This window comes from Pseudonaja textilis, chromosome Z (assembly GCF_049901715.1).
Source record: "Pseudonaja textilis isolate UNSWEBS1 chromosome Z, rPseTex1.2, whole genome shotgun sequence".
Classification (NCBI taxonomy): Eukaryota; Metazoa; Chordata; class Lepidosauria; order Squamata; family Elapidae; genus Pseudonaja; species Pseudonaja textilis.
In genome coordinates this window covers 105564508-105591187 of record NC_142008.1, presented here as the reverse complement: position 1 = coordinate 105591187, position 26680 = coordinate 105564508, and the positions used below count along the sequence as shown (strand labels likewise).

At 40.3% G+C, this 26680-nt stretch overlaps 1 protein-coding gene across 1 annotated transcript; it reads left to right on the top strand.

The window, feature by feature from the left end:
* Positions 1 to 24520: 24520 nt before the first annotated feature.
* LOC113448492 (olfactory receptor 6M1-like) lies at positions 24521 to 25498 on the top strand. Its single transcript, XM_026719206.1, has one exon. It carries the CDS (start codon positions 24521 to 24523, stop codon positions 25496 to 25498), a length of 978 nt encoding a protein of 325 aa, XP_026574991.1.
* Positions 25499 to 26680: the final 1182 nt, after the last annotated feature.

Genomic DNA, 26680 nt, shown 5'->3' with positions numbered 1-26680 from the left:
CCTACACCAATGTGTTTTGCTCCTATGGTAATATACATGACCATTATCCAAAGTGATGGATCAGACAAACTGAATTTGTTATATAAAGAGATTCCCATTCTCCTGCTATTTAGTTTAAATCAGTGGAATCCAACCAGTGGCCTTGGACCACTGTTGATCCGTGAGGAAATTTTAGTGGTCCACAGAGAATTGCCACCCCTAAAGCACTACCCAAGCAATTAATCCAGGCTGTGTGGGAACAGAAGGTTGCGCCATCCACATGGCCCATGGGAAAGCAAGGCTGCATCACTTGCATTGCAAACAACATGAGGTAGTGAGGGAAGGTGGGGAGGCAGAGGGGGAAACTTGCCCCACTCACTCTTCTCGCCACACCTGGCCACCGCGCTGCTTCTTTCCACTTCTTTCTTCTTCTGCTTTTGGCTGCACACAAGGAAAGCAGCAAAAGTCTTTCTCTCCTCCAAACTCCACCAGAAATGAGTCTTTGGGACCCTGCAAGGCACCCTGCTCCAAGAGGCTCACCAGCAAAGACTCATTTCTCAGTTTGGGGGAGAGAAAGAAAGACTTCTGCTGCTTCTGCTGCTTTCCTTGCATGAAGCCAAAAGTCTCTCTCCTCCCTCTCCCTCTCCCTCTCCCTCTCTTCCGAGAATGGAGCTGGAGATGGTCTCCTGAGATCTCAAATAAAGAATGATCAATCAGTAGGAAAACAGGGTGGGGAATTTTCCTGCAGACTTTTTTTCTGGAATTTTCCCAGGGTCCCTGCTCCATGGGATTATAAATTATGAGTTTGGTGGTCCCTGAGGTCCAAAATGTTGGCAACCCCTGGTTTAAATGGATAATCACAGGCTCTAAAATTCTAAAAAGAACCTATTCCCCAAGCTATATTTCATTATAACATATTTGGCCTTACATAGCTATCTTAAGTTTTTTTACTTTAAGTTACAAATGATATAATTCTATACAGAGATCTTTTGCAAAGTTCAGTTCAATTATTATGCTATTCACTAATTAGTTGTTTTACTTTAAATCTTATCTACAAAAAAAAAAAGATTTCATTTGTTTATGACAAAAGTCTTTCGGAAATAAATTTATTTAGCAATTCTAAATATGAATATTGGATTCTGAAGTAATACATTTCCACAGTATGAGCTTATATATCGATGTATATATTCTATTTATATGGCAGCCATCATACGGCAATTTTTAGTGATGTATAAAATGAAAGAAATAATTGAAATAATTCAAAACTCTCAGCTACAATAACTACAAACGTTCCCATTTGGCAGTTCCCCAAAACTTATTCCATTTATCAGATCTATCACATAGGATGAACATGAACATGCTTGGATTTTTATTATTTTTTTGTCCCTATTTCAAGTCCATGACTCTGAGAAGTTCACAACACTGGATGATCTCCTCTGAATGGTATTGTTGGGTAGATACAATATTATTCATTTTAATTAATTAATTTATTTGTTTGTTTGTTTGTTTTGTCAAGAGATTATAAGATAACAGGTATAAGTATAAACATAGTTATGAATACATGAAATGGATACATATAAGAAAAATAAAAAAACCCCAATAGGACAGGGACAGTAGGCATGTTGGTGCGCTTATGCATGCCCCCTACAGACCCCTTAGGAAAGGGGTGAAGTCAATAGTAGACAGTCTAAGGTTAAAGTTTTGGGGATTTGGGGAAGAAACCACAGTCAGGTAGAGTATTCCAGACATTGACCACTCTGTTGCTGAAGTTGTATTTCCTGCAATCAAGTTTGGTGTGGTTTACCTTGAGTTTGTATCTATTGTGTGCTCTTGTGTTGTTATGGCTGAAGCTGAAGTATTCATTGACAGATAGGACATTGCAATATATAATTTTATGTACTAAGATCGGACTGAAGGTGGCATAGTTCTTGGTTTTCTAGGTCTAGAATTTCAAGTCTGTTGGCATAAGGTATTTTGCAATGAGTAGAGGAGTGAAGAACTCTTCTTGTGAAATATTTCTGGACTTTCTCCACTGTATTGATATCAAATACATAATGAGCTGTATTCAAGTATTGGTCTAGCAAATGTTTTGTATGCTCTAGTTAGTAGTATGATATTACCAGAGAAATAGCTATGTAGGATTAGGTTGACAACTCTTAATTCCTTTTTGGCTATGTAGTTACAGTGGGCTCTAGCACTTAGGTTATTAGACATGCGGACTGCAAGCTCCTTGACAGAGTTTGGATCATCAACAAGGTCTTGACTATTCAGCTTGTATTTTATTTTCTGATATTTTTTTTGCCAATATGTAAGATAGAGCATTTATTTGTTGAGATTTGAAGTTGCCATTTGTTTGATCATTCTGATACATAGCCGAGGTCTTTTTTAAGGCAGGGGTAGGATTCAAATTTCTTAACAACTGGTTCTGTGGGCATGGCCTAATTTGTGGGTGTGGCTTGGTGGTCATGTGACTTGGGTGGGAGTGGCTTGCTGACTGGGAGTGGCTAAGTGGTCATGTGATTGGGGTGGGCATTGGCAGGTGGCCATGTGTCTGGCAAACCAAATGCAAGTGGTCCTTGCTTAATGACCAGGTCCTTTATTAATGGCCAGTTGCTTAGCAAGTGTTTTTTGCCGGTTTCCAAGGCCTGGGGAGCACTGGAGAGGGCAGGGCAAGGTCCAGGCAGCTACAACAAGCTACGGGGAGGGCTGCAGAGGGCTGGGCATGGCCAACTCAACATCACTCATGTCAAGGGATGCTTCTCCTAGCCTGACCTCTCATGACAGTAGGGATGCTGCAATGGTCATAAGTGTGAAAAATGATCATAAGTCACTTTTTCAGTGCCATTGTAACTTTGAATGGTCACTAAATGAACTGTTATAAGTCAAGGATTACCTATACAAAAATACAAAAAGCTTCTTTGCTTGCAAAAAGCTGCCCTAAATTCCAATCATTAAATTAAAAATACCTGCAATTAGGCAGGGTGCCAGGGCACCTTGTGGAATGAAAATATTTAAAATGAAGTGATAACTATCAAATAACCAACTCTTGCTCATAAAGTGAAACCCTTTAGGGAGACGTCATTTAAGCTCTCCAGAAAGAGCACACCCAGGAGAAGCAATCCTTAGATCCATTTGAACACTTAAAAATACTAGCTGGTCTCACTCACTTCACAAGATATCTTAAGGAAATCACCAAGATTTAAGGAAAGGTCACATGCCCCCCCAGAAAGGCAGTACAAAAATCAGTGCCAAGCTTGCATCCTGCCTCTTAGAAGTATACCCCAAAAGGACAGTACCAGATAGTATTAAAGCAGTGAAGGAAGACCCCCTCCCTAAATAGAAAAAGAAACCATGTGGGGATAATCACAATTCAAATAATTAAATCACAACAGTAACTGTTGCTTTTTGAAGCTGAATAGGAAAATTATCCCATTAATAAACACAGGATTAAACTTCACCAAAAACTAGTTTTAGAACAAAACTCAGAAAGAGTATGTAAACTCATGTTTAAATATTAATCTTTCTAGCTAGCCAAGAAGCCTTGCTGAATGTCATTCATCTTGGTTTCCTGTCATTAAAAGCTTTGCTTCATTATTCAATTATTTCTTCAAAGTGATGATTGTCCAGGGAAGTATATGTACCAGGATATGTCTGGTCTTGAGCAAAGTTTGTTATGGTTGCGATTGATTTTAGCAATGGCATTTATTGTATGAATGAATACACGTTTGCTGGACTCATTTTTGCAAACAACTCTACAAAATCTTGGTGCTACCAAGCTGTCATAGTAACATTCCTGTATCGATTCAGACCTTGAAAGTAAGACAGCAGTAGATGTGTTTCTGAAATGTCCTATTTACCACTTTCAATTAGCACAGCAAATCTGCTCTGTAACTACAGGCTATTCAGAGATTCTCAGTCAGCAGTTATTTACTTTTTGTTAAGAAATCAGGAGTTTTTGATGTCATTGCTTTACTTTGTATATCTAGCACAGCAAAGAATAAGTTTTTATTGGATGCTGTGTACATTTTAGCTTATGCAAAATTTATAGTCATTGTCTATGACTATCAATTTTAATAACTAAGTTAAATTTCTGAGATCACAAATGATTCCAACATTATAAAACTATATTAAAACAATATGCTTTAACTTCCTGGACAAAACACCTGAGAAAAACACGTGGAGTTTTACTGTTGCCAAGAGGATAACAATTCCTGAAGAACCAATTTTGTTTCCAAATATTTAATTGCCTTCCATGCCTAAAGAGAACTAAGCAACAGAAGTTTAATAATTGATATTTTAGCTGTATAATTTAGGAATGAAGAGAATAGCAAACCTCTAAAATTAATGCACACTTAGTATTATGTAATATACAACCAACAACACCGTTCACAAAGCTGGATACAATATTGTATGACAAATTATTTTCTTCATAAATTATACATGTTCAGCCTTCCATAGAAAGCTTTGGTTTCCAAAGAATTTCAACTCTAGAGTAAATAGAAATAAAAGGTCATTAAGACAATGTTTTCATTAATCTTGTTCACAATAAAAGAATACAGTGCTCAGCTTAATAAACAATGGGGGTAGTTCTACTTCTTTGAAAAGTGACTCTAGAGAATGACTGTGGTAGGAGAGAAGTCAGTCCTCTGGGGCTTCATTATGGAGTGTCTTAGACTTCAGTTCTTCCCTCTAATCTTTCCTCTAAATTGCTCAACATTTATATGAAACTGCCGGGAGAGACTATCAGTTCAGAATAAAATATAATCAATATGGTTATGATATACCAAGTTGTTCATTTCTACCCTTGGCCCATTGGGGATGTAATGGAAGACATGTGTATGAAGGCTGCAGTTGAATAGTCATTTCAGTGACTGGAAGGATATATATGCAGATGAACATGCAGTCTTTAGCAGTCCCCAAACCCTTAGAATACCTTTAGGCAAAGTCTTAATAAACACACTCCTAGCAGCAGGCAGAAACATTGTCAGGACATAGTCCAGTGTTCATAGTGTTGTTGATAAGTCATAGAATAACAGAGTTGGAAGGGATCTTGGAAGTCATCTAGTCCAACTGCCTGCATGAGCAAGAGAGTCAATCAGCCAGTCCAGGATGAAAAACACAGAGTTTCCACTGGCACAAGTTCAAAGTGTAATAGACAGAGATTTGGCAAATAAAGTGGTTGTTCCCAACGAAGAAAGCCAGATTAGCAATTGTTCCTGAATAGAACTCAGGCTGGTGAAGATAATCAAAGTTGGGAATGCTGCTGAAGTACAACATGTGCTGAGCCTATTCCTCTGTTCTCCAGTGCACATGATACACTTTGGGTCTGGGTGGTCTTTCCAATTCCAATTCCACATGCTCTGAAAATTGAGGCAATTGGTCCTGGTGATTGCCAGGTGGATTAACCTCAGTTAATTGAGTGTTGAGATTTTCCTCAAATTAAGATTGAACTGGATCTCCTGAAGCAGGTTCTTGTTTCAGACTTTTCTGTGTCTGAACTAATCATAACTCAATCCAAACAAGACTGACTGGGTGTTATTTCAGAGATTAACTGGTTCCTGAATTATGCCATCTTTGATTCTTGATATGATTGTGCTTCTTATTTATCCACTGAAAGAAAAGCAGAAACTATGATCAGGAGATTTTTTTTCTCAGCTAATGTGCCAGATTCAACTGTATTTGGAACATAATTTATTAAAAATGTTCATACTCTTATCATTTCTTTATTAAATTACTATAATTTACTCAAATTAGACAGTCATGAAGACAATGGTGTACATGTTTAGTGGTTATATTTGGTATTGTTATGTTACACCTATGCTGCATAAGATACACTAACTATCATTACATTCCTGAGCACACTTCAAGGTGCTGATGGCTGCCTAATGTAAAAACCCAAAGTGGATCAGGACTTGGATTTATTAAGAGATTACTTTTCCCCAATAGTTTCCTTGTCTAGCATAATGCTGAACATTCCCTGTATCAGGCCCCTTCTCTAGAACAGCTTGCCTGAAGCACATATAGGCTTAGTTACATGGCCTTCTGGAAGCTGGTGAAAAACATGGCTCTTCCATGGCCTCTGAGGATTGATCTTTGTCTGTTTGTTTGAATATATAAGCCCACTTTTTTTACAACCGGTTCTGTGGGTGTGGCTTGATGGGCGTGGTATGGCTTGGTGAGTGTGGCTTGATGGGCATGGCAAGGGGAAGGGTAAAATCTCCATTCCCACCCCACTCCAGAGGAAGGATACTGCAAAATCTCCATTTCCTCCCCACTCCTAGGAAAAGGTTACTGCAAAATCCCCATTCCCTCACCACCCTACTTGTTCTGTCATGGGAAAAGATCAGACTCGAGACCAGCATTGAATTCAGCTCTTTATTAGCTCTCAGTAACTTCAACTAAACTGGAGCCGCGGCAGCCTCTTTTATAGCGGTTGCTCACGGCTCGTGGCCAATGACATCTTTTTAAACTTCCCGCCGTCAGGCAGACCAATCGCAACTGTTGTTAATCAACCAATCGATAGGCGGCAATGGCAGTCTAATCAGAATGCAGTATTATGAGAATGCAAATGTCTATATACAACACTCCTCCCCTCTTGGTTCGGTCCATCCTACGTTACGTAGTCGCGTAAGTAGGTGGGGTTTTTATGGTTCCTACTTGACCTGCGCAGTTCAGTCTTGGCATTGTCTTTGGTCGGTTCAGACGGGATCGCTATCTCTCTTGTCCTTCTCTGTGGAACCTCCTGGAAGGGTGAGTCAGCCATGCCACTCCCACCTGGTCTATTCGGGCTGGTTGAGTCGGCTCTGCCGCTCCCTCCTGGTTCACCCAGGCTGGGTGAGTCAGCTTGGCTGCTTCTTCCGGGGTTGGCTTCGTGTTGTTTTTCCACTGCCAGCTCCTTTCTTCCAAACTCGCCTGCAGGTAAGTAGTTTTTAGTTTTTCGTGGGCCTTCTGGTACTGGTTGGTGATTCATTTTTTGTTGTGTTAGTGGAGGGTCTTCCCTCCCCTTTTTATTGTTTGAGGGTTCCCCCCCTCTGGTTTTATTATTGTCTATTTGATGTGATGTTTTTGTATGTTCTTTGTGTCGAGGGTTGTCGGTGTTTCATTCTAATGTTCTAGACTGTAGTTGGTCTATGTGTCTCTTCCAGGTTCTTCTGTCCTCCATTTCTAGTCAGTATGACCGGGGTCCCATTATTTGCATTATTGTAGCTGGTAGCCACAATGGGTCCCCAGTAAGATTCTTGGCGTATACAAGGACCCCTGGTATAAATGTGCGGTACTTACTGGAGGAGTCTGTTGGCTTTTCAGGGTTGTAGGTGGGATGCAATCTAACCAAACTGACTGCAGTTTTCTGCCCATCAGAAGTTCAGCTGGGCTCTTGTTAGTTGATCTGCTTGATGTTATATGTTGGATGGTTAGCATTTTATTGATTTTGTCTTGGATGTCACCCGTGTCTAGTTTGTCTAATGCCTCTTTCGTATATCAAACCATGAGTTCTGCCTGTCCATTTGAAGCTGGGTGAGCGGGCGTGGTTAGGGCATGCCGTATGCCCTGTTCAGCGAGGAATTGTTCAAATGCCAAGGCTGTGAACTGCGGCCTGTTGTCCGAGACTAACAAGTCCAGTAACCCATGCGTTGCAAAAAGCTTTTTCAGTTGTTTGGTTATGGCTTCAGTCGTTGCGGAATTCATGATGCTGACCTCCAGCCAATTGGAGTAGACGTCGACAATGATTAAAAATGTATATCCTTTTGTGGATCCGGCAAAATCTATACGGATCCTTGACCAGGATCCTCAGCCTCTGGGTGTCTCCCAGTCAAGGATCGGTGCTGGAGGGGGGGTAGGTCTGGACTTTTGGCATTTAGTGCATGTTCCCACCCATGTCTCAATATCTTTGTCCATCCCTGGCCTCCAGACGTAGTTCCTGGCCAGGGATTTCATTTTTACGATACCCAGGTGTCCTTCATGTAACATGCACAGTAATTCCTTCTGCAGCTTCTCAGGAATGACAACCCTATCCCCCCACAGTATGCATCCCTTCGCAATTGAGAGTTCAGTTTGCCAGGTACAGAAAGGTTTAAAAATCTTGTTCTTATTGTTTTCTGGCCAGCCCCTACCTACCCAGTTTAAAATCTGGGCCAGCTGTGTGTCTTTTGTGGTTTCTTTTGCGATGTCTGATGCAGTGATAGGCAGGTTCGGTAATGTTTCAATTTGTAGAGTGGACGTGGTAGGAGCCGGGTTGTCATCCAGGTCTGGTAGGGGTGAGCGGCTCAGCGTGTCGGCATGGGTTACGGCTTTCCCTGGTTGGTGAATTAGCTTGTAATTGTAGGCAGCGAGGAATCCGACCACCATGTCATCCTTGGCAACAGGATGTTGGGGGTGGCCTTGTTCCCCACGAGGATTCCCAGCAGTGGCTTGTGGTCAGTAATTAAGGAAAATGTCCTACCGTAAAGGTATTCATGAAATCGTTTGACCCCCATTATGGCGGCTAGGGCTTCTCTATCCAGTTGGCTGTAGTTTCTTTCAGCTTTTGACAGTGTTTTGGAGTGAAAGGTGATTGGTGCCTCTCTGCCATTGGGTAGTGTGTGGCTGAGTATGGCACTGACACCGAATGGTGATGCATCGCAGGTGACCATCAGTGGCAAGGTGTCGCTGTATTGGGTTAACACAGATTTGGATGTCAATAAGTCTTTAACTCCCTGGAATGTGGCTTCTTCTTGTTGGCCCCAGGCCCAGGTAGCTTTCTTATCAAGTAGTCTGTGCAGTGGCACCACTATTGTTGCCTTCTGCAGCAAAAAGACATTGTAAAAGTTAATGAATCCCAAAAATCCCTGTAAGTCTGTTTTATTTTTGGGCCTGGGTGCTTCTTTGATAGCTCTTATTTTTTATCAGTGGGGTGGATCCCTTCTTCATCTATGAGGTATCCCAGGAACTTGACCTGATTTGTGGCTAGTTGGCATTTTTCTTTTTTGACTTTGAGTCCTGCTTCTCTAAATCTTTGCAAGATTTCCCTCAGCCGGTCTTTTAATTGCTTTTTGTTTTCGGCGGATACCGATACATCATCAAAATAAGGGACCACCCCCTTGAGTCCTTGCAGAAGGCACTCCATTAGGCCTTGGAAAATGCCTGGGGCTATGCTGATGCCAAATTGCAGTCTGTTGCATTTGAATGCCCCCCTATGTGTTACAATAGTCTGTGCCTCTGCTGTCTCGGGGTCGACCGGCAATTGTTGATATGCTTGCACGAGATCGAGCTTTGCAAAAACTTTTCCTCCCCCCAATGAGTGTAAAAGGTGCTGGACTACTGGAACGGGGTATGTGCTTTGTTGCAGCACGTGGTTGAGGGTGGCCTTATAGTCTCCGCAGATGCTCACAGACCCATCTGTTTTCATGGGAGTCACAATTCGGGTTTCCCATCTTGCATGGTCGATGGGCTCTAATACCCCTTGTGTGATGATTTTGTCCAATTGCTCATCAATTTTCGGTTTTAAGGTGAAGGGAACGCATCTGGCCTTTAGCCTGATGGGACTATATTCAGGTTCAGACTGAATGAGATAGGGGTCCCATCGAATACATCCTAGAACTCCTTCATCAGGCTCTCCTCCCAGTCCATCTCGGTGACGCTGTTGATTCCTGTCACTCCGATCCCTAGGGTGCAAACCATTCAAGTCCAAGCAGGCTAGGGCAATCCCGGTCGATGATCGTCAATGGAAGGACCTCAGTATGCCTTTTGAAATTTACTATGAAATGTCCAAGTCCAACTACCGGGATCCTGTTTCCCTGGTAGTCTTTCAACGTCTGGCTTTGCTTTTCGAGTTCTTTTTTTGTATGTCTGGTATCAAGTTCTTTATGGTGTTCCATGATACCATTGACAGATATGAGCTGGAGTCCACTTCCATCTCACATGGCTGTCCTTCTATCTTAACATTTATGTGAACCTTTCTTGCATCGGTTGCACTGGCATTTCCAATGATGATCATTTGGTGTGTTTCCTCTTTGTTGTTGAGTCACTTACTTCTGTTTTCCCAGCTCCAGTGACTCCCAGTCTGTCTCTCTCTGGTTCTGGGGTGGGGGCTGCCTCGATTTTTTGGACTATAGGTCTTTTTGTTTTGGGAGACTCTTGCAATGTGCCCCCATTTTTCGCAGTATCTGCAAATGGCACTCAGAATGCGGGTGGTCTCCTCCGCATCTGGCACACTGGAACTCAGGCTTCCTTTCCCTCTTTCCTCGCCGATTCCATTCTGACTGGAGCCTATGTATTTCTTCATCCTCGTCATTGGTGTCAGTTGAGGAATTGATGTCCTCATGGTGGGTGGTTGCAGTGGTGTGTTTCTGAGTACCCTCTGCTTTCTTGTCTCGGGCTTGGCTTGGGCTGCTTTGCATTTCTTGGGTAGCTGTATTCATTTGTCACATGGTGGCTGCTGATTTCTTCACTGCTTCAGCTGCGGTGGCTTCAGCGATAGCCTTGTTCACGGTGATGTTGGGTCGGTTCAGCAGTCAGCTTTATAGGGTAGTATCTCTCAAACTGAGGACCACGCAGTCTCTCATGGCTTTGTCCATGTTGAGAAATTCGCATGCTCCTCCAATGTCCCTTAGGGCCGCTATGAAATCCCTGATGCTCTCGCCTTCTCATTGATCTCGTTTTTAAAATTCATGTCTCCGGATAAGGTTGGAGACAGCCAGCGTGTAATGGGCTCTCAGCATCTGGTTCAAATCGGGCCATGCCATTTGCTTAACATCCTGGGGTTTGGCCAATGCCTTGGCCATTTTGAAAATTGTGGGGCCACAGTGCATCAGGAATATGGCTCGCTTCCTTTGGTCAGTTATTCCTTGTAGCTCGTTGCTCTCAAGGAACATGAGGAATCTGTCAATTTACGACTCCTAGTCCTCTTCGGCTGGGTTGAACGGTGCGGGTGGTGAGTTGTTACTGGCCATCTCGTTGGTTGCTCAGTTCTCATTGCCACATGCTTACTGGTCTCTTTTTCTTAGCATCCCACCCTCATCGTCAGTGTTCTGTCACGGGAAAAGATCAGACTCAAGACCAGCATTGAATTCAGCTCTTTATTAGCTCTCAGTAACTTCAACTAAACCGGAGCCGCGGCAGTCTCTTTTATAGTGGCTGCTCGCGACTCGCGGCCAATGACATCTTTTTAAACTTCCCAACATCAGGCGGACCAATCGCAACCAATCGATAGGCGGCAATGGCAGTCCAATCAGAATGCAGTATTATGAGAATGCAAATGTCTATATACAACACTACTAATCTGCCTTCTAGCTCCTGTGCAGGGCAACAAGAGAAGACCCAGCTAATCAGCTGGGATTTGGGAGGCAGAGAATAGATGGAGGCAGGGCCAGTCAGAAGTGGCATTTGCCAGTTCTCCAAACTACTCAAAATTTCCACTACCAGTTCGCCAGAACTGGTCAGAACCTGCTGAATACCACCTCTGTATAAGACTGCCCCCCTTGCAAAAACTACTGTATATAAATGATACCACTTCTTAATTTCACAATGTTTAATAATGTATTTTGATCACAATTTTTATTTGCATCTTTATTTTAGCAACTGATTTTTCATAAACTGCCCATAATCCAATTCCAGGTTATCAGACATTTTCAGATAAAATATATACAACAAAATAATCTATTTTGGAATCGTCTGAACAGAGAAAGAAGATACACTATAGAAAGAGATATAGAAAAAAACTCCTTGTATATTAGGTAAATGTTCATACAAAACATGGAGAATTAATGTAAAGGGAGCTAAAAGGGAATATGTACAACATTGACATGAACACAGACTAAGATTTTATTGTAACTGCTGTCCCAGAATGATTATTTAGGTCTTCAATAATAGAACACAAAACAAGCTTCATTTCAAAACTGCTATGCTTCTGAATTCTCAGAATTGTCCCATAGGGAGATATATTTTCTTTTAACAGTATATATTAAACTACTCTTAACAGTATATATTAAACTTTATTATCAAGAGATAAATTAATATATTTCTTTTGGGAGTCACTGAAAAAATATGCTGTAAATTTCTATGGAATTAAGATTACTAGATTTTATTTTTATGTTTGTTTGACACAACTGGGGATATTGCAAGGATTATTACTTTTTTGCTTTTCATTAATTAGAAACTAGATTCAAATTGGTTTAGGGAACAACTCGTGAAATATCAAAGAATATAATCAAAGAATCTATAATTTTTCAGTTAATTAGAACACAGACATTTTTGAAAAGTTTTGCTGATAGTTAACTTTAATGCTTTTGAGATGTCTCTGGGAAGACAAACAAACATTTAAGTGTTATTAATCATCCTGCAAATTCTTTAAGTCTAAATTTATCATGAGGAAAAAAGCCATTAAATCATATAAATAATAATGTGTTCATATATCCCTCCAAAATTATATGATAAATCTATTACTTTAAAGTAATTTACAAAATAGCAACAATATTTTTACAATATAATTTAATGCTCATTCTTGTTTGTACAAGACACACATACATTTTAATTATCAACATAACATAACAAAACTTTCCTTTCCTTTTCTTTTCTTTCCTTTCCAACTTAACCAAATATGAAACACCCATCTTGAGAAATTGAACTACCAAACTTTTGTTTAATTAGGCCTAATGTACATTCAAAGAAGGGCAGCATTTGAAGAGAGAATTTTGCAAGTAAAGAGTCATTGTATATGCAAAGTTATATTGTATATGTAATGTTCAATCAATGTTAAAACATGATTTTTAAAAAATGAAATTTACCTAGTTGGCTTTTTGGGAAGGATACTGTTCCGGACTAGCAGGCTCGTAGCCTGCAAATCTGATTGGCCCGCTGAAAGCCGATTGTGATTGGTCGCCATAGACTGATGTGATTGGCCAGTAAATAGGCTGCCGCGATTGGCCCTGCCAAGAGTGGCAAACTCAAATTGCCTTCATTGGCTGCCTAGCCGCAGCCAGCCCTATAAAAGGGGCTGCTACGGCTGGGGTTAGTTGCTCAGATCTGAAGTCACAAATAAAGAGCTTTAGTTACTATCTGAGTCTTGCCTCCGTTCTTGAACCGTCCTCCCAGATATAACACTGGCGACGAGGATGGGATGCGGAGGCAACAGAAGCTATTGAATTGAGCTAGCCGAGGGAGCACGTGGCTGAAAGAGCGCAATGATGGCGACATGGCCAGCAGCGCTATACCACCCACACCATTCAATCCAGCTAGCGAAGATTGGGACTCATACATGGACAGATTTCAAATGTTCCTGGAGTCCATCAATCTCAAAGATGCCACGCCCAGCAAGAAACGAGCCGTTTTTCTAACCCATTGTGGACCAGCCATTTTTAAGATGGCTAAAGCCTTAGCCAAGCCAGCTGAAGTTAAAACCATGGATTGGGACATCCTTGCTCCCATCCTGCACAACCATTACGCCCCAGCCGTGCCAACTCTCATTTGCAGGCATGAGTTCTACCAGAGGGACCAACGTGAGGGTGAGAGCATTGGGGATTTTGTGGCAGACCTGAGGAACCTGGGTGGTTTGTGTGGCTTCGCCAACCTCAAAGAAGCCATGAGAGATCGCATCGTCCTTGGCCTCAGAGACCCAACCTCCCAGAGCAAGATCATGGCCAAGGGAGACATCTCGCTTGCAGATGCCATAGCAGACACCACAGCAGCCGAAGCCACTCATAAATTGGCAGCATGAATGCGTCGAACCAGCAGGACCAATCGCCAACCCACCAACGATGCTGGGAAACGTTCAGACAAGTACACATCGACCACCCATCACGAAGACGTCGAGTCATCCTCAGACAGCGAGGAAGAAAAAGTCCACAGGCTCCGGTCAGAATGTGAGCAACGGCACCAGTGGGGTCACAAAGCCAACTACCAATGCGCCGGATGCGGGGGAAACCATCCCCGATCCAAATGCAGATTCTTAGATGCCATATGCCGTTTTTGCGAGAAACGGGGACACATCGCGAAAGTATGCAGAAACAAGAGAAATTCCAGCCCCAGACGGAGAGGGAGCAGCCCAAAGAGAAATGATGGCAACGCCACCATGCAGAGGGACTGCCCTAGCAACCAGTGGAACTGGTACAGCAGACCCCGAAGGTTTAACGATGCCCCCAGACGAGAGGAGGCTCATCAAACCATCACCATCGACCACGCTTCATCACTTGATGCTAAAAAGATCCGAGTAAAGGTCACCATTGAAAACAAACCGTGCAACATGGAAGTCGACTCTGGGTCATCACTATCCATGGTATCCTGGAGAACACTCAAGCAGCTAGTCCCCAACATCCGACACCAAGACCTCAGCAGTCAGAGACTCATAATGAAAGACTATCAAGGCAACCGGATCCCAGTCTCAGGTACCCGCCATGTGCAGGTCTCGTTCAAGGGACATAAGGCAATTCTACCACTCACCATCGTAGACCGAGACCGGCCAAGTCTATTGGGTCTTCAGTGGTTCACGCCACTAGGAATCGGAGTGGCTGGCATCCATCATACTGAAGACAATGACTGGGAGGCGGCTCGTCCACGATTTCCAAGAAATGTTCAACAAAAGCCTAGGGCAAGTACAAGGGGTCCCCATTTCATTTAATCTTCGCCCGACATAGCACCCATTCGTCTGAAGCCACGCCGTTCCCTTTGCTCTTAAATCCAAAATTGACGAGCAACTGGACAAATTAATTCGCAAGGCGTGTTAGAACCTATTGACCACGCCCGATGGGAGACACCAATCGTCACCCCCATAAAACCTGATGGGTCCATAAGAATCTGCGGTGACTACAAGGCCACCCTCAATCACGCGCTACAGCAGAGCGCCTACCCAGTGCCAGTTGTGCAACATCTCCTGCATTCACTTGGGGGTGGCAAAATATTTGCAAAATTAGATCTGTCCCAAGCGTATCAACAGCTACCAGTTGATCCCGAGACTGCAGAAGCCCAAACTATAGTCACACATCATGGTGGATTCAAATGCAACGGGCTCCAGTTTGGTGTAAGCGTAGCCCCAGGCATCTTTCAAAGCCTGATGGAGAGATTATTACAAGGGATAAAAGGGGTCGTGCCCTATTTTGATGACGTATTAATAGCAGCACCCACAAAAAACCAATTAGAAAAATGTCTCAGAACAGTCCTACAGAGATTCAAAAACGCTGGCCTCAAGGTTAAGAAGGAAAAGTGCCAGCTTTGCACAGAAAGGGTGGAGTTTCTTGGCTACCTCCTTGACAAGCAAGGAATCCACCCCACAGAAAAAAAAATGGCAGCTATCAAAAACACCCCAAGACCTAAAAACAAAACTGACCTCCAAGCCTTCCTGGGACTTATTTAACTTTTATAACATCTTCCTACCCCAGAAGGTGACTGTTGCTGAGCCCCTTCATAGACTACTCGATAAAAAGGCATCCTGGAATTGGGGACATCGGGAGGAACACGCCTTCCAGCAAGTAAAAGACCTCCTTACCTCAAAGGCAGTACTAATTCAGTATAACGGGACACTACCTTTGACTGTCACGTGTGATGCCTCACCATTTGGGGTAGGGGCCATCCTGAGCCACGTCCTACCAAACGGCTCGGAAGCACCAATTGCATTTTTTTCACGAACTCTATCAAAAACAGAAAGAAACTATAGCCAATTAGATAAGGAAGCCCTTGCTATTGTCTCTGCAATAAAACGATTTCATGAATATGTTTATGGGAGACCGTTTTCCATTATAACGGATCATAAGCCACTACTTGGGATCCTGGCGGGTGACAAACCTACTCCACACATTCTCTCCCCAGAATGACGCGATGGTCGGAATTTCTGCTGCCTACGACTATCAATTAAAGTACCGCCCGGGAAATCTATTCCCCACGCAGATGCCTTGAGCCGCTCACCGCTACCGAGCCACAGGAAGACCCAGCTCCCACACTCCCGTACTGCAATAGAGACAATGTCATCACCTCCACTAATGGCTCAAGACATCACTTTTGAAACCAAAAGAGACTCTTGTTTGGCATGAGTTCTTGGCTGGGTGGAGAGGGGATGGCCAGATTACGACACTAAGGAAATGTTTAAGCCGTTTAAAAACAGACAAACGGAACTTTTTCACAAAAGGGTGCGTTTTGTGGGGAGACCGAGTTGTTGTACCAACTAAATTACAAAAAGGGTCTTGCAAATGCTACACGATGGACACCCGGGCATCGTGACGTATGAAAGCGCTGGCAAGAAGTTATGCCTGGTGTCCAGGTATAGATAAACAAATCGAAACCTGGGTCACCTCTTGTAACAAATGCCAGGAAAACCACTCAGCTCCACCTAAAGCCTCACCAACAGAATGGGAAACACCCAGGGGTCCTTGGTCTCGCATTCATATTGACTTTCATGGGACCTACAAGAGGCCACACCTTCTTAATAACTGTTGATGCCTACTCAAACTGGCTTGAGGTCAATAAAATGAAAGCAACCACTACTGAGGCGGTCATTAAAACTGAACAGACTCTTCGCCACACAGGTTACCAGATGTCCTGGTCTCTGACAATGGGCCCCAATTTACTGCCTTAGCCTTTGAACAGTATTTAGCGGAACGGGCATCCGACACGCACTCACATCGCCGGCTCATCCTGCGGCGAATGGCCGGGCTGAACGAATGGTTCAGTTTACGAAAAAACCCTACAGAAAATGGATCAAGGCAACATCCATGACAAAGTCACTAGAATGCTGCTCCTACAACACATCACACCAAACAGCATGACCAACAAGTGCCCAGCTGAACTCCTGATGGCCAGGAAACTCAGATCGCCTCTAGATCGTTTGCACCCTGCCACACCCGGAAAAGCCCCTGGGTTCCAACATCAAGCACCGTGTTTTCAAGGTAGGAGACCTTGTTTTTGCAAAAAAAATTCTGGGATCCCCTTTGGATTCCTGCCCAGGTAACTCAAATTACGGGCCCTCGCTCCTACTGTCTACTCACCACTGATGGCAGACCATGGAAACGCCATATTGACCAACTGCGCTCCAGACTAACTACATCTTCCAACCCTGGCCCTAACTTTGACACTAGGGGGAGGGAAGCAGTGAACTCAGAATTAGAACCAACACCTGTCTATTCCGAGCTATCACCGAGATCACCGCACCATGGTTGGCAACACTCACCAGCTGCAACTGAGACTAGACAGTCGAACGCCGCCAGGAAGCAGTATCCAGGCAGGTTCAGCGAGCCCCGGAGCCAGAACAGCAACAGCGCGAGGCTGAGGATTTCATCATCCCGGAGGCACCAGAGGAGAGCCCTGACCATGACACCGGTTCACCGTTCCTCGTTTGATCCAGCAAGCAGTCCATCTGAACCCGGGTTTGAACAGGGTCAAGCAGAACTGCGTAAGTCAGGCAGACAAGTGCAAAGACCTGCTTACCTGCGAGACTATATCACTCCACCCCTTAAACGGAACCGAGAGGGGAGCGGTGTTCCGGACTAGCAGGCTCGTAGCCTGCAAATCTGATTGGCCCGCTGAAAGCCGATCGTGATTGGTTGCCATAGACTGATGCGATTGGCCAGTAAACGGGCTGCCGCGATTGGCCCTGCCAAGAGCGGCAAACTCAAATCGCCTTCATTGGCTGCCTAGCCACAGCCAGCCCTATAAAAGGGGCTGCTGCAGCTGGGGTTAGTTGCTCAGATCTGAAATCACAAATAAAGAGCTTTAGTTACTATCTGAGTCTTGCCTCCGTTCTTGAACCGTCCTCCCAGATATAACAGATACTAAGTCATTACTACATGGAATGCAATGTTTTGAACCAGCTGCTGCTTCTAACAAGTTTACAGGCTAGCTCTTTTATTATTTATTTATTCCCAACTTTTATATAAACATCCATCTCTTAAACATTAAAGCATTATTTAAAAATCTTGTAGAGTAAACTACAACAGTCCACATGACAAAGGTATAAGTAACTAGCAGCAGTGTTTTCCAATCTAGGATGGCAACAACTAGCACATCAGAGGAAACTATATAGAGTTCTTCCTGTCTGTGATTTCTACCAACAGAAACTATAAATTTGAGAGGATCCCCAGACTATGGTCCTGTTATGCGCAAATGCGACTCCCTCTTTTGCAGGCTTGTTTGCACAACACTGATAAGCCCAAAATGTGTTGACCAGACTCCATGATTGTGGGTGAATGTTAAAATTCTTTTAGGATTCTTATTCAACATGTAGGAAGCCTTCCCCCCAAGAATGAAACATTTTGGGAAATATTAAAAAGGCAGGATAAAATATTTCCTCTAAAGGAGAAACAAAAAATCTTAAGGGAGGCAGAAATCAGCCCCAGTTTCCCTGCACCAAGCAGAAACTCAAGAGGACAGCTTTTACAAATGCAGATTGGGTAATCCATTTAGAAAGATTGGGCCAAGACAACAAACAAAAGGTTGACCAAATTAGCTCAGACAACCACCTCGGACTTGCATTTCCTCTTTTTCCTATAGAGCCAGCTAGGCCCTACATGACCCCATAGAAATCTGACAACAATAAAGGACATGTTCTTGTACTGGAACAAGGAACTCAAATACAAAGCCCAAAGAAGATATAAAAACCCACCCATTCCCAACTCCAGAGATGGGATTCTACCAGTTCTGATCAGTTCTATAGAACCTTGTTAACTTTCTAAGCAGTTTGGAAAAAGCAGTTTGGAAAAGAAATCTCCTTTTGTTTTTTTCCACCCTTATTACATTCTTGGCAGTATGCCTAGTCTTATTGTCTCCAAAGGAGGTTTTCTTTCTGCCTTGATACTTTTTTAAAGGCGAAGGGTTGTTTTAAGCTTTTTACAAGCAGAGAGGAAGAAAGAAGCTTTTTAAGGAACCAAGATGAGTGACATTCAGCAAGTCTTCTTGGCTAGCTAGAAAGATTGACATTCAAACGTGAGTTTACATACCCTTTCTGAGTTTTGGTCTAAAGCTGGTTTTTGGTGAAGTTTAATTCTGTGCTTGGTGATGTTTAATCCTGTGTTTATTGATGGGAAACTTTTCGCTATTCAGCTTTGTTTGGAAGGAAAAGGATTAATCTCTTTTCCTGAAAATAAACTGGGTTGAGAAATCTGGCTAGTTCCTGTGTCTGTTTGATCTGGTAATTGGTTTAACACACAACAACTACTGTTGTGATTTAATTATTTCTATTGTGTTCAAATTTTTTCCTGCCTCATGGTTTCTTTTTCTACCTGGAGAGGGGGTCTTCCTTCACTGCTTTAGTGGTATATGGCACTATCATTTTGGGGTCTACTTCCAAGAGGCAGAATGCAATCTTGGCACTGATTTTTTTTTACTGCCTTTCTAGGTGGTGTTGGAAGAAATATCCCTCTGGGTTCAGTTCCAAGTGGGGAAAAAGACACTGGAAACATGGAGGCTGTTTGGAAAGATGGTTTAATAGAGGACAGGACCACATGGCTTGGAGTTCCAAAGTGAAAAGGACGATCACACGCTTCAAGATGTTAGATGAAGGAAAAGAAGGAAAGGGGCAAAATGCTGAGAGTGCAATTGTTTTTTACCTTCTGTTGGGCCCTACCTTAGTGTTTCCTGTTCCTGTGTTAATAATTTATCCCATTGGCTATCAGACTCCCAGGGGTGAGGGTCTTAGCTAACTTTGTAGGCTTTGTCTGGACCACATTGTTTCACATTGTTTCACCTGAGAGCCGGCTGATGCAATCTTCCAGGTGGTGAAAGGGGCAGAGGCCTTTGTTATGTAGAATACTCTGGCCTAGGTCTTAATGGCCCACCCATTAACAAAGGTGGTGATGAACTTCTGCTTCTGAGGTGAGCTTCTGCTTCTGAGTTTCTACTCTTTTTAGGGGAAATATTCTGCCTTTTTAATATTTCCTAGGATATTTCATTTCTCTAAGAGAGGGGTGGGTGCTGACTTCATACAGGGGCATGTGACCTTTCCTTAAATCTGGATGGTTTCCTTAGGATATCTTGTGAAGTGAATGAGACCAGCTAGCATCTTTAAGTGGTGCAAATGGATCTAAAGATTGTTTCTCATGGGTGCGCTCTTTCTGGAGAGCTTAAATAACCTCTCTGCTAAAGGGTTTCACTTTATGAGCAAGAGTTGGCTGCTGATAGTTATCATTGCATTTTAACTGTTTTAATTCCTCAAGGTGCTCTGGCATCCTGCCTGATTTGTAATTCTGGTTTGCAGGTATTTTTAATCTAATGATTAGTATTTAGGGAAGCTTTTTGCAAGCAAATAAGCTTTTTGTATTTTTGTACAGGTAATCCTTGACTTATAACAGTTCATTTAGTGTCCATTCAAAGTTACAATGGCCCTGAAAAAAGTGATTTATGACTGCTTTTCACACTTACAACTATTTGCAGCATCCCCACTGTCATGAGAAGCCAGGTGAGGAGAAGCACCCCTTGATGTGAGTAATGTCGAGTTGGCCACACCCACCCAGTCACATGACCACCAAGCCACACCCACCAACTAAGCCATGCCCACAGAACCAGTTGTTAACAAATTTGAATCCCACCCCTGCCCAACTCCATTTTGGCAGCTGCCTAGAATTACATATTCTTGGTGGATGTGTTTCATCAATAGAGATAACTTTCTTTCCAATCGTCCTCCAGCCTCCATTTTATCTCCAGTGCCTTTCTCCCAGCTTGGAACTGGACCTGGATATTTGTTCCAACAAACATTTTTTACATACTTACTTATTTAAAGTGTAAAAAATGTATCTGAAACTTCCTTTTGATTTTTTAGAAAAAGTATATTAGAAAGCTACATAATTAGAAATGCTTAGGTCTTCTGTTTAAACAGCTCCCTGGTTCCCTTTATATGAACATACACTTTTCCTTTGGCAGTCTGTATCAGGGAGGAAAAATTCTTAAGAGGTACATAGGCACTAATGATGTCACCTAATTTGGATAATGATGTTTGCAAGAAATAGCCAAGATCTGATAGCACCAAGAACTCCTTAGGTATGCTATCTATTTGGAAATTCTTTAAGTGGGTAAAAAAAAGTTGTCATTTACTGGTATTTATCATTGGGAAATCAGTGTTACAGAGCCACTGAAATGACAAAAGAGATTCAAAAAAGATCCAGGATCAGAGAAGATATCAAAGAACAAGAAGGAAGCTAGTAATGTTGAAACTGTATGGAGATATGAAAAAGAATTGATAGTGGATGAGTTAGGTCAGATGAATTTAGGACCACAAGCAGTAGTCCAATAGCTTTACCAGCAGGTTGGCTATTTACAAGATTTCAGAGGGACAAAGAATTCATCTGGCAGAGAAAAAGAGAGGACTTAGCTAGCAAGCCCCCTTAATATGTTCAGCAAGTATGATATAAGAAAAGCTAAGCAGCTAGCACAATCCCAGCAAGGAACATAGCAAAATTGAGATGAGAAAGGACAAATGTTAAGCAATAAGCTAATTTGTTCTAGCCAGAGTCAGGATAATTCAAATCAAAGAAAGGCAGTCAACCAAGTGTTTAAATCTATTCCATACATGCCAGTATCAATCATTCTGAACAAGCACCACCCCATTGAAATCAGCCAAAAGCAGCTTAGTCAAGCAAATATGAGATCAGTCAGAAGAGTACTAGCCTAGAGCCTAGTATTAATGATTAATTTTAATTTCAATAATAAAGATTTGGTTTGGCTAATTGGGAGTTGTATTACCAAGCTACAGACTTGATGTGAGTCAAGGAATGGATAACATTAAGAAATACTAGATTGTTGACATTAGAAGGACATGATCTGTTGTTGGGATGGCATGCTTTTTTATGGTACAAGGGAACTAAAATACAGGGATATTTTAGAAGACATCATATACGGGAGTCTTTGTGGTTAAATTGGGAGAAGACTAAAAGACAATGTTATCTGAAAATTCCAGTCTGGTTACTGACTATTGAAGCATTTCCCTATCCTATAATATACAAGAAGGAACAAACAGTTAGATATGGGGAAATGTTGAATGAAAAGGGTGAACTTAAATCTATGCAAAAGCTAGAGGAACAAGGTATAAAGATGAATTGGTTTTCATATGCACAAATACATTCAGGGTATGATAAAGATCTTAAAACAGAAGGATTCTATGATAAATTGGCTGACTTAGATAAGATTTTGACAGGTAGTGATGAAAAGGTGATTAAAAAACTGTATGGATATTTATTAGAAATTAAACTAGAAGAAGAAGTTAAAGAAACAATGATTGCTTGGGGGGAGAATTTTGGATATGGGATTGATTTAGAGAAATGGCAAAAATTGTGGTCTCAAAATTATAAAATGACAATGTCAACAGCATATAAAGAAAATTTGTATAAGATGTTTTATAGGTGGCATTTCCCCCCCGACAAGAATAGCAAGAATGTTCAAGAACAAATCCGAAAAATGTTGGAAATGTCATCAGATACCTGGCTCATATTACCATATGTGGTGGACTTGTGCGGACGCTAGAAAATACTGGACTAAAATCCACATGTGGTTGGAAAAAATGACAAAAAAACATATAGATTTAAAACCAGAGATATTTTATTGGGAATTTTACCTGATACATATAGCAAAGATTTGAAATACCTGATTGTAAATGTATTAGCAGCGGCTAGGATTGTATTTGCTAAAAACTGGAAAAATGAGAAAATACCATTGCAGGAGGAAATCATTAAGAAAATATTGGAATGTGCTAAAATGAGTAGATTGACATTTGAAATCAGAGAAAAAGAGGATAAACAATTTTATAAAATTTGGGACCTTTTCTATCATTGGATAGATAATAAAATACAATAATGAAATATGTGGAATTTTAGAAAATAATAAATATATAAAGATGTATTTTTTTTCTTTTTTTACTATATCTACAAAATGTTTTTAGGATAGATCTGGGAGGATTACATGAATGAATACAAAATAATACTAAGTAAATTATAGTTATCTCGCAAAATATGAATGAATAAAATTATTGTGATTGATTAATAATGATACTAGGGTATTCAATTTCTGATTGATAATATGAGCTATTATGCAATGTAACTGTAATTGAAGACTATGAAATGGATGCACAAAAAAATTTGTAAACCAACCGGCACACTGTTTGTATACTTATGGAAGAAAGTTTGATGTTTTTTTTTGTTTCTTTATGTTTGTCTTTAAAAATCAATAAAAAAAATTACCAAAAAAAAAAAAAAGAGAACTATCAAATATAAGGTTGAGGGAAGGAGAAATTTCAAATGGAGGACTACACGGATTCAGCCTGATATTCTAGTTGTAATCATAATTGCTGGAAATGAGAGTTGTTGGGGAAAAGAAAGAAAGTGCGGCTATCTCTAGTTTCCCACCCTTAATCTTTTGAAAATATCAAAATCAATCCAAGCATGCTACAGATATGATAGCACCATCATGATAGCTTTTAGAAGGTAGCTTAAAAAGAAAGTTGGAATCCAAAAGCTCTGAAACCAGTATTCTAGTATTGTATGAAAACCAGCTGGGTGACTTTGGGCCAGTCACTCTCCCTCAGCCCAAAGCTCAAACCACATAAGTTGTTGTTGTACAAAAATAGGAGGAGGAAGGTATATTAGATATATAGTTATTTATAAAATAATAAAGGGAAGATAAAAAAAATCTAAAAACACAAAGAGAAGAATAAAGCATATATATATATATATATATATATATATATATATATATATATATATATATATATATATATATATATATATATATCTTATGATAATAGACCACATGGGAATACACTGAAAAAATATAAATAAACATTTTATTGCATCTCATCTGTATTGCTCTAATAATGAAAACGGGAAAAAAATATTTTTCCATGAGGAATTAATCTGCCATTAGCATGCTTTTGATGGTATCCCAGAATATATAACAAACAGAATCTTCTCAGTAGAGCTCTAAAATATAAAAATATTCAAGGGATCTCTGAAACTCATATGTAACTTCCCTTGACTCATTTGTTAAAGAACTCTTACAATCTTGCTGTAAAAATGGATCTAAATTTTAATAGAAGGCTTGCTGTTCCAGTTCCAGAATCTTTCCAGACTATTTTGAAGAAAGTATTGTGCTTATCCCAGAAGAAGGATCTGTAATTTCTGAAAAGAAACTTCAAGGTATTGGAAATTGGGAAGGGAAAAATCTCATTTAAAAATTTCAGATTTTTAGGAAGACAGGTCATGTATGTTTTAGAGTGTCTCTATATTTGCTGGTGATGATTCTCAATAGATTATTATTATTCAAACATACAATAATGTTACTATGCTGCTATTATAATAGATAGATATCAGAGGGTATTTGATTCTAACCCAGATAAGTTACTTAATACTTGGGGTGTTAGATTAATCACTATTGCTGAAATTGATATTGAATACAAATTAGCTTCATCATTTGGTCCATATGGATTCAGATATATATAACTAAATATATTGGAAAACCAAAACAATTTCTTCTTAGAGTGTACAATTGTTTTATAATATTATAATATATTAAGATAAGCAGATGATAGATTGAGAAATAAACGGTTTCAAGAAAACCTTTTCCAGCTTCAATTTCATTATGCTTCCTGTTGTTCTAGGTGAACATGTGCAAAGATTTAGAGAGAAGACACAAAGAAAGAAGAAATGCAACAAGTATAACAGAATTTATCTTAATTGGATTCCCCAATCCTTGGGAAATAGAGATTATCCTTTTCCTGTTGTTTTTCCTCATTTTTGTGGCAGCAATGATTGGGAATACCCTTATTATAATTCTGATTTCATCAGATTACCGCCTCCAGTCACCAATGTATTTCTTCCTGGGTAACCTGTCCATGATTGAAATCCTGATAACCCTAACAGTGGTTCCAAAGATGATGCAAAACTTCCTATTGGAATTGAAGAATATTTCCTTCTCTGGGTGTTTCATTCAATCATACTTCTATTTTCTGTTTGGTACATCTGAATATGTCCTATTGGCAATGATGTCTTATGATAGGTTTGTAGCCATATGCTATCCACTTCACTATACTATCAAAATGAATGGGAAGGTCTGTATTTCTCTTGTATTAGCTTCCTGGATGAGTGGCTTCTTTTCCATTCTTATTCCCACTGTGATGAAGTTGGGTTTGCCCTACTGTGGACCCAATGTAATCAATCACTTTTTCTGTGACAGCGCCCCTTTGCTTCACTTAGCTTGTGCTGATATCCACTTAGTAGAGTTTATTGATTTCCTTGTCTCACTTCCTGTTATTCTAGGTTCCCTTTTACTGACACTGATCTCTTACATTTACATTCTAAATACTATCCTGCAAATTCCTTCTGCTACAGGAAGGCAAAAGGCCTTTTCAACTTGTGCTTCTCACCTTACAGTTGTTTCAATTGGCTATAGCACCTCAATCTTCATTTATGTTAGGCCTTCTCAAACTAGCTCCATGAATCTCAATAAAATTGCCTCTTTGATCACTACTGCAATAACACCTCTGCTAAACCCCATCATATTCACGTTTAGAAATCAGAAAGTCCAAGAGGTTTTTAGGGACTTTATTAAAAAGCTTACAGACAGGACAAAACAATTAGAGTGATAATCCTTATGATTTCACACTCTTCTCTCTTATATGTAAGGCAGACTTATAGCTTTATTAAGATAGAGAAATGGTGTTGAGCCCAAACCATCGAAGGTGCTCTGCAACTTGAGAAAGGATTTTATTCCTAAGTGTCATATTGTATAAACACATTCTTAATACTGGTCCTGAATTCAAACATTCAGAAATTTTATTCACTCACTGACTTTTTTTCCTTTTCATTATATATTTGTGTATAAAATTTATATTTAAAGAGCTTACAAATAATGAAGCTTTCCATCATTTTAAAATATAACCTCTGAGGAAATGTAGTTAGTGTAGAATATGTAATGATATTATTATTCATAACTAGAGATAAAGGAATACTTACAGATGTAAAGTATTTAATCATAAAAATCACATAAAATAAATATAATATTGCTTTTTACCTTTACAAAATGCATAAAAATGTTTTATATTTTACTGTCTTGGATAAATGGATAGATGATAGATGATAGATAGATGATAAATAAATAGATAGATAGATGAATATTCTCTTCCAAGATATTTTCATAACAAATAAAAAAACAAGCAGAGATAAAATATGTATTCAAGTTAAATTAAAAACTGAATATATAACAATAAGAAAAATAAAATACATTAATCAGATTAAAACAGTTAAATTCATATTCATTTCAGTAGAATAAAGTGTTTACAAGTGATGCTTGAAGTTCATTTTATCCATCATGATGCTATGATGTATACCAAGAAAATTAAAAGCGATATAAAACTAAAAGCACTATATTTAATAGTGATGTAAATAAATTCAAAAGCCAGTGACTGATTGTAGATTTTGATCAAATGTATACTACACTACTTTTCTTGTTCATGATAAATAGAATGTTACTAGCTCCCTCTCAAGGAAGACTTTTTTCCAGTTTGTTAAAACAACAATAGTCTTCCCATGTTATGAAAATAATATGTAATTCTGCCATTGTAATACACGAGGATCTATATGTGATGTAAAACAATATATGATGTTACTGTAAAATATTACAAAATCTCTATCAACCTGAAATAATTTGCTCTATCCTTTGGTTAGCAGAAAACATTGCCTTTTTCAAAACAGTTAGATCCCACATTTTTTACAATCATTTCCTAATATCTGGAATAATGTTGTATTTTCAGTTTCTCAGTATCAAT

Bases quoted from the DNA above. Each gene is read 5' to 3' on its own strand.
- LOC113448492 (XM_026719206.1), top strand. From the start codon at position 24,521: ATGTGCAAAGATTTAGAGAGAAGACACAAAGAAAGAAGAAATGCAACA.